Source organism: Xylaria bambusicola (assembly GCF_022495145.1).
Source record: "Xylaria bambusicola strain CBS 139988 unplaced genomic scaffold F5B22scaffold_62, whole genome shotgun sequence".
Classification (NCBI taxonomy): Eukaryota; Fungi; Ascomycota; class Sordariomycetes; order Xylariales; family Xylariaceae; genus Xylaria; species Xylaria bambusicola.
In genome coordinates, this window is record NW_025953615.1 from 246,351 (window position 1) to 255,053 (window position 8,703).

At 34.2% G+C, this 8,703-nt stretch overlaps 1 protein-coding gene and 1 non-coding gene across 2 annotated transcripts; one reads left to right on the plus strand and one right to left on the minus strand.

The window, feature by feature from the left end:
- Positions 1-1,017: 1,017 nt before the first annotated feature.
- F5B22DRAFT_639462 (uncharacterized protein) lies at positions 1,018-3,571 on the plus strand (the record flags this gene model as incomplete). Its single annotated transcript, XM_047977719.1, has 9 exons — positions 1,018-1,112; positions 1,204-1,249; positions 1,350-1,491; positions 1,541-1,712; positions 1,762-2,356; positions 2,414-2,482; positions 2,529-2,788; positions 2,848-3,467; positions 3,525-3,571. The coding sequence occupies 9 exons, from the start codon at positions 1,018-1,020 to the stop codon at positions 3,569-3,571; spliced, it is 2,046 nt and encodes a 681-aa protein (XP_047826383.1).
- Positions 3,572-4,103: 532 nt separating this feature from the next.
- F5B22DRAFT_t180 lies at positions 4,104-4,174 on the minus strand. Its single transcript has one exon. It is a non-coding gene; the product is annotated as a tRNA-Gly (tRNA).
- Positions 4,175-8,703: the final 4,529 nt, after the last annotated feature.

An 8,703-nucleotide genomic window follows, 5' to 3' on the forward strand; every position in this document is an offset into this window, starting at 1 on the left:
TCTGTGTCTACCAGCACCGGCTGACTGAGAAGGCACACACTACCTAAGACTAAGGTATTGGAGGGACATTTTCCCTACCTACGCGCCACCCTCGCCTGCCGATCGTGATAACTAGGAGCAACGTTCCCACCTGTCCGAGCTGTCCAACGCCCTCGACTGTACAGAACTGTAGTAACGGTTCACTCAATCGTCTCTCAAGAACACGTATAGCCACTCTATTTGGGGGACTCCCTTGTTTGCATCCCATGCCAGGCCGTGCTGTACCTACGGTATCTCTCCTGTACGCCCATCTCCCCCACTAGTCGCCGCGGGGGCCCATGCGTGAGCAACAAGTACGAAGTAGGTTATATCTATCGCGCGCCGACAGGCCCTGCTCCTGGCTTCTGCATTGGTAGCCGGTGTGTGATGAGCCGATTGGGGAGCGTCATGAACGCATATCTTGCCGTGTTTGCCCTGTACCATCATCTACGTGTGTCCAACTGCGTGTATACGTGCGTTCATATGCGTATGTATGCGTTATGAACTGCCTGGTGGCTTCTGTGGTACACTCTATAACGACAGCGGTGCTCTCGACCCCCTCCCCGCCTCCCACTCGCCACTTGCTACTGGCTGCTCGCTGTTCATCGTGCTGGCTGGCACTACCTTGCTAAATTGTCGGTGCTACCGGGGGCCATACTCGAACGATTGATTAAGCATTGCCACCAGGCCGTGGTAAAGGGTAGTTCCATTCCTTAAACCTCCTTAAACCTCCTGAAAATCTCCGGACGGCCGTATCGGAGCTTTGCTTCTTGTCGTTTCCATCCCCACCAAGTTCCGTGGCTCCTCTATCGCAGACCATCTGCCGAGTGGGAGAAAGGGAAATAACTGATCAAAACATACCGCCCCCGATTCCGCGTACAGTGTTCACTACCTAAGTGTCCCGAACCGAGACGGGAGCCACAGATCCCCACCTCCTCTCGCGCGAGCCTCTCGTCAGGACCTCGAGCTAAACTGGCTTCCCGCGTTTCAACTACCACCATGACTGAGGCTGCTGAGGCGCTTTCCAGGGCTTTTCCTGGCCCTATGAGGAAAAAATTTGCCATTCCTCCTGTCAAGATAGCTTGTTTGTCTTGGTATGTCATCCGTCATACGTTAGGCTGCTTGAACGGCATCTCGTTCGCGCCGTGTTACCTTGTACTAATACCAAACTGATAAAAAATATAGTCGGGCATCCAGGACGAGATGTAACGGCGAGCATCCGTGCGCCAGTGTATGCGTTCCCCATTTTCATTTGATGCTTGAATATGTCCACCTTTATTACTCATAGCGTGCGACCCAAGCAACCAGAGAGCGAGTCTAACCCGCCGCAGTGTGTGACAAAAGATCGCGAATGCGTCTACAAGCCCAGTCGAAGGGGTGGCCCTCGCGTTCGCAAAAAGTCGCGTCCCCTTTCTGATTACCAAGATCTTGCCACATCTCTACCTCCGAAAGCAGAGGAGATGCCGCAGACTGGTAAGAAATCCCGCGCTTCAGCATCCAAATAGGGTCTGACGAGTCACAGGACTCCTAGTAGAAGAGTACATCGGTCCTGGGGCCGGCCTCAAGGCACTGGCTGAAGTATTTCAGGATAGCGATACTATATATGACCACCTCTTCCAAAGTCCCGTGGAGGAAATACCATTTAGTATACATGTACCCATTACTCGCACCTATGGAAGTGATAACCGCGCCATGTGAGTCGCAATGCGTCACTTAAGCTAGGATATAGGCTAACTTTCCAAGTTTGAATGCGTATTATATATGGATACACCCATACTTTCCCATTCTGCCAGCACCTGAGCAGGTACCAATGCCTGATCAGCCGCTGGCCTTGGCAGAGAACCAGAGTGAAGGTTTTCAGGAGCCCTTGTCTGCGATATCTCTAGCGATTTCAGCGATACTAGCCCTCATCCCATGTCCCCTCGATTCTCACCCGCTGAGTGAGGAGTCTATTCGCTGGAGACGTACGTATTCTCAATTCCTCGCCAAGGCAGCATTAGAAAGTGTTGAAAATGAGAGTGATCGACCCGAGTCATCAGTCGAACCCGCCAAAGCTCTTGATGACTCCGATGACGAAATATTTCGCGAGAAGTTCCATCCTCAGGTCCCGCTGGAATTGGAAAGTATTATAGCTCTTGATCTTCTTAGCATCTACGAATATGCGCAACGCGGAAACTTGAAGAAAATGCGCGCAAGGGCTGGAGCTGCATTAGTGGCAGCAATGTCTCTCCATCTACATCAGAGGAGTGAAGTTGAGGACGAATTCACGGAGGCTCGCCGACGCGTATGGTGGATGACGTACATTTGTGTATGTCAAGGCTCAATAGTCAGCAACACGGTATATTTACCAATCCGCCTCTAGATTCACTATGCCCAGCTATTGATACCCAAATAGGCGCCTACCTTTGAGGTCTTTGGATCAAGCTACACGGCTAGGTACCCGACGATTCTAGCCGATGCAGAGGTATGAATCTCATCCACTCCTGCTGAAGTGTGCTAATTGTTTTCAGGCTTGGCCAACTTTTGTACGGTCCCAGCAAGCTATTCTAGCCGCCACACAGTTTGTCATCGAGTTTAATAAGGTCAGAGAAACTGGGGCAGATATGACTCGAATTTATACTCGAATGCAAGAACTTGAGAGGCTCCTAGAACCGTTGATAAACCAAACCGAGTCATGGGCTTCAGACTTCCCGATAGCACAGCCAGTTGATCGTAACGAAGCTGTTATGGCCAATGCTTTGCGATGCATGTCGCGAATCAAACTAAATAGGTACTGTTTTCCATGTATGCTTTTGCCATGTAACAGTCCGTTAATTAACTTGGTTCTAGTGCCCGAATTAAGGTGCATCGTTACTGTGCGTTCTTTGACATCGCGGTGTTTACCAACAAGCATTGTGATCTAGCTAGCCTTCCCAAGCAGGAAGACTATGGCTGTGAACCTCGACGTCTTCAATCTTGCTGCATGACAACATTACACAGCCCTCCATCAACCTGCGGGCAGTCGACAGGATCTTTATCCCCTGGTGCGTCTGATAGTCCATCACCCAACTCGAACGGTCATACGCAGCCGTCTATAGCCGATATGCCGTTCTCAAGGCATGAGTCGACTAGGATTTGCTTAAAGTCCGCCCTGAACATTGCAGCAAGCTTTGATGCTATGCCTTATCCGAACCCCACTGGTCAATTTTGCGAAACGCCAGTCTACTTAGGGCCAAGGTCAACCTTCATCACGCCTAGGACGATGCCCTCTTTTGCTTGTTGTGCAATGCAATGTAGCTACGCCTTGCTTATGGTCAAGGATCGCACAGAGTCTATTTATCCCAAGTCAAACGGGAATAACAATGTTCTTGTAGACAATTTGCGTGATCGCTTGCAGCAGGGGCTACTCTCCGTTTTAGCGACACTAGAGAACTACGCCACAGCCTTCGAAGCGTTGGGTGGTATGCGAGGTCAGTCACTCTACGCGCTACAGTGTCGATGGGATCACATAACTAATACATCTATAGATCAAATCCGAGACAAGGTCGATCTTAATTTCAATTTCACGTTCTAGCATTTGATTAAAAGGAAAAAATATTATAATCTATTCAGTGAGATAGTGACCAATCAAACTCACGGCTCACCAGCAGCATATAGTGCGGGTTAGGCATTTAGGCTTGCAAGTTTGTTGATGAGGAGTTATTGATAGCGGATGCCTAGTGTAGTGATCTCTTATATCAATGATACTTAGTATTGTCTCGATAGACTGATTGTACATTTAAGAATTATTTCGGTGCAACTGAATGTCGCCCAGGAATTCTCAGCTTTAGATATATCGAACCACCCCAGGTCCTTGGGCCATACAATGCAATTACGTCTCTGAGTAGATAGTATACAAATCGGGGACATGAAAATTTATGTTAATCGTTGGACTTAATGTTGATCATCATCACCTGGTAGTATATTGCTCTGTTATCACCTGCCGACGATTTTCTGATATCCGATCTGCTCCGTAATCCCCCACCCTTACTCAGCAGTTCGAAGAATGGCTACCTTAAGGTTCCAGAGGGGCGCATGGTGCAATGATGCGCAAAAATAAACGGTGATGCATCAGCCGTGAATCGAACACGGGGCCCATCGATGGCAACGATGGATTTTACCACTAAACCACTGATGCCGGCTCGGAACAATGGGTCAGAGCCAAATGTAGATCCATAATGGCGCTGAGCCCGGGTCTAGAAGTGACTCCTGTTGACTTAGCCTGCGACGCGAGGTATATTGTATCAGAATAAAGGATATGTCAATAGATAACGCACTGTAGGGCATACGGTAGCGAACGCTACGGAAGGTCTTTCTCAGCTTGTTGCAAGATAGGAAGACGAAAATAGCGATAACAAAGAAGAGGCTCTATAAGAGCTGGTTAATAAGCTTAATGCCACGCTGTAGTGGAGCCGCCAAGCCCTCGGCAACGGCTCCTACACCACTAGAATCGTACGATCGGATGGGCTATATAAGGAGCCCTTGAGACCCAGTTACGAAGGTCACGATAGTTATAGATATAGCAATATAGAGCTTCACAAACGACCTTGTACGTGCCCCACGCAGTACGATACTTAATGATCTAGGAGATATAGAAGATGGGGTATATATAATCGATCTTGATCACGAAAATAGGGATGAAGATGATGCTGTTTATCCTATCCTATCAGAGCTCAATACTAAGGAAATGGACAAATATAGGAGATTTGGCCCATTTGGCAAGCTTATATCCAGCAAAGCAGTCAAACCCGGGAGGCCTTTACTAATGCTTAGGTTTATGCTCTTAATACTGTGTTCGCTAGTGCTTTAGAAACGGCCGTGGCAACGGCAACCAGGGCCCTGGACAAACTAGATGTGCCATTAATAATAAACGCTGTCAAGTTTATCGTCAACATCATCTTGGATTTGCTTCTTATTTCGCAATTCTACGTTGGATCGTTCAAACCGACAGTTAATATGCAAGCTATTATCCAGTTGGTTTATAATCTCGTTGCCGTAGTAGCTAGGTTATTGTACTTTCTTTAGTCCAATACCCTACGCCTTTATTATAACATAAATAAAAACGTTAATAGTAGTTGTCACGATTGGAGTATCATGTACAAGGCAAGGCTCATATTGGGGTACCATCTGTATATTTATTGTGAGATGGAGAACGGAGGAAATATTTTAAGTACAAAAAGTATGGCAAAGTATTTTAGTGCGCACAGCGAAGCGATGGTCACGTGGTGATTGCGATACGCGTGGCAATGTGGCCATCTGGGCCCCAAGCCCCAGGTGGGTCACCAGGCCAGCCACCGTAACTGTAGTAATTAAAATAGCCAAGCTGTCCCTAATCTTCGACCTATTAGCATAACCCTTATCCTACTTCTGCAGCCCAAAATCATTACTTTTATAAAGTTTACAGTTCGTAATGCTCTTTACCTCTAGCTAATTATAACGATTATAGCCCTTAATATAATATATATTATAGTATAGGGTATATTTAATACTATTATATAAGGATATAGGGACAGCTGACACGCAACAAGAAACTAATAAAACCTATACCTCTTAGGCTTAGATTAAATATATAATATATTAAGAAGTCTTAATCAACGGTATATAGAAGATAAAGCAAAGTATATTCTTTTTAATACATCTATATCTGTTATAACAAATATATTAAACAGGTATTATACTGGAATACTATATGCATTATAAAGGGATACTATAAAGATATATAAAATCTATATTAATAAGGTTATATAACTTATAATAGCTATAGGTATATATATATCTTTATATATATTTATATTTTAATTTTATCTTTCCTTTCTTTTTTCTTTAACTTAAAATCTTTATTTATAGCATTAATATAATTATATTTTAAATTTTTAATTATAATATTATTTTAAATTCCTCCTTTTTATTAATAAATACTATATAAATATATTATTTATATTTAATTATTATTATTTATAATTTATAAATTAAACCTTTCCTTTTTATTATTATATTTTATACTTAATAATAAATAAATATAACTTTATAATAAACTTAATTAATAAAATTAAACCTTATACCCTTTAAAATTAAAAAAACCTTAATTAAAATAAATAACTTAAAATAAATAACTTAAAATAATTTTAATAATTATTATTATATATTATACCTAACATTCTTATAATTAATAAATAATTAATTTAAAACTTTATTTCTTTTATTAAAGAAGAAAAAACTAATATTAAGTTTAAAAATAACTTTTAAAACTTTTTAAATCCTAAATTAAAAGATATAATATTTTTATTATTAAACCTTAATTTAAATAAAGGATTAATAAAACTACTTTAATTAATAAATAAAATAAATATTATTAATTAAATTGCTTTAATTTAATAGTTATAAAAAATAAATTACTGCTTTTTAAGTTTAAATAAAAAAAGATAGCTTAACCTTAATATTATAAAAAAGTATAGTTAAAAGTACCTTTAATAAAATTAACTTTAAATTAATTAATATAGCTATATAAACTCTTTTTAAAATAATTAGCTTAATAGGTAACTTTATAAGCTTAAATTTAAAATATATAAAAAAGGTTAAAATTTATAAAATTAATTTAAATACCTTTTTTAAAAATAAAAACTTATTTAATAATTAGTTAAAAAAGTTAATTAATAAATTTAAAAAAGATATAATAATATATTATATTAAAAAAAGTAAAATATATTATATTATATCCCTTTTAAAGGAAGATATTAAAAAAGTAATTAAAATTTATTTCTATTTTATTACTTAATTATATAATAATTTAGTTAAAATAATATAAATGTTAAAAATAGCTTATTATAACTTAAATTAAACCGCTTAAGTATAAAATGCTTTAAATAAATTTTACTTTAAATTAAGTTTTAATATTTATTAATTTATTTTTCGATTTAATAACTTAATATTAAAGTTAAAGTTGCTTAAATTTAAATAATTTTAATTTTTATAAAAATATATTAACTTTAACCTTAAAATTAAAATATTTAAAGCTAATATTAATTTATTAATATTATATAAATACTTTTATAATAAAGTAATAAAAATAATATATAATTATAATTATTATTATAATTATTAAAAGAAAAAATAAACTATTAGCTTTATTAATTATAACTTTAATAATAAAAAAAATATAAATAAAGGGAATATTATAATAAAGTTTAAAGAAATAAAGCTTTTAAAGGAAAAGAAAAAAACCTATTAAAAAAATAATACTTATTTTAACTATAATAAAATAAAATATTATATTATAAATTATCTTAAAAAAAGTAAAAATATAGCTTAAATATAAAATAAAAAAAATAAAAAAAAGCTTATTAACTCCTTTTTTATTAAATTTAAGTTAAAAAATTAATTAAATTATTAAAAAAACTTTTTAATAATTTATAAATTATTTTTAACTTATATAAAAAGTAGTTAAAATATTATTTAATTTATATACCCTATTTAAATATAAATAAATAACTTTAAAATAAAAGCTATTATATTATATAATATTAAAGTTTAAATATATTTAATAATTAATTATAAATTAACTTATTATATTAATTATTAATTAAAAGTTAAGTTAATTATTTTAAAATAATTATAATAATTAAATAATTATTAAGAATAATTTATTAATATAATTAATTAATACTTTATTACTACTTTAAAAGTAAATAAATAAAAGTTTAAAAATTAAACCTTTTAAGTTATTAATATTAAATATAATATTATAATTAATTTAAAGTAATTAATTAAAAATAAAGTTACTTTAAATTATATTTATTAAATATTATATTAATTAAAAGATTTATTTCCCTTCGCTTTATTTTTACCTATAATTAAAATTATATAAAAATCTTTTAATAATTAATAAGTTAACCTTATTATTTAATAAAACGCTAATTAAAAGGATGCTGCTTTAAAAAAGAAATATACTATTTTAAAGCAATTAACTATATACCTTTAAAAAATTATCTAATTAAAAAGCTTAAAAATAAAACAATTTTAAAATAAAAGGATTATTTAATAACTTATTAAAAAGATTAAATTAAACCCTAAATAAAAATAATAGAAAAAAAGGGTACTTTTAAATAAATTGATATTTATTAAATTTATTAAAGCAGTTTTAAAGGTAATTATAATAATATTAAAAAAGATTTAAAAAACCTTTAATAATAAATATATTTCTTTTTTATAAAATAAAAATTTTAAATATATTAAACTAATTTATTACTTAATCCTTAAAGAGCTAACCTATTTAAAAGGGTTTTTTTTAAAAGTAAAAGTTAATAAGTTACCCTTATTATAATTATAATATAATATAATCCTTAAAATTATTATTAATAATCCCTTAAATAACTCCCCTTAATATTAAATTTTAATTTAATACCTATTATTAAAAAAAGAAGTAATAAATAAATTATTAACTTATAGCTTTATTAAACCTTATATAAATATAAATGCTTCCTTTATCCTTTTTACCCTTAAATTAAACTTAATTAAAAAATAATTTTATATTAATTATTAATAAAAAAATAAATATTTAAAAGATTATATTATCTTAATATTAAATTTAAATAATATTATATATAATAATTAAAAGGTTAAATATTATATTAAGCTTAATATTATTAAAGCTTTTTATAAATTAAAAAT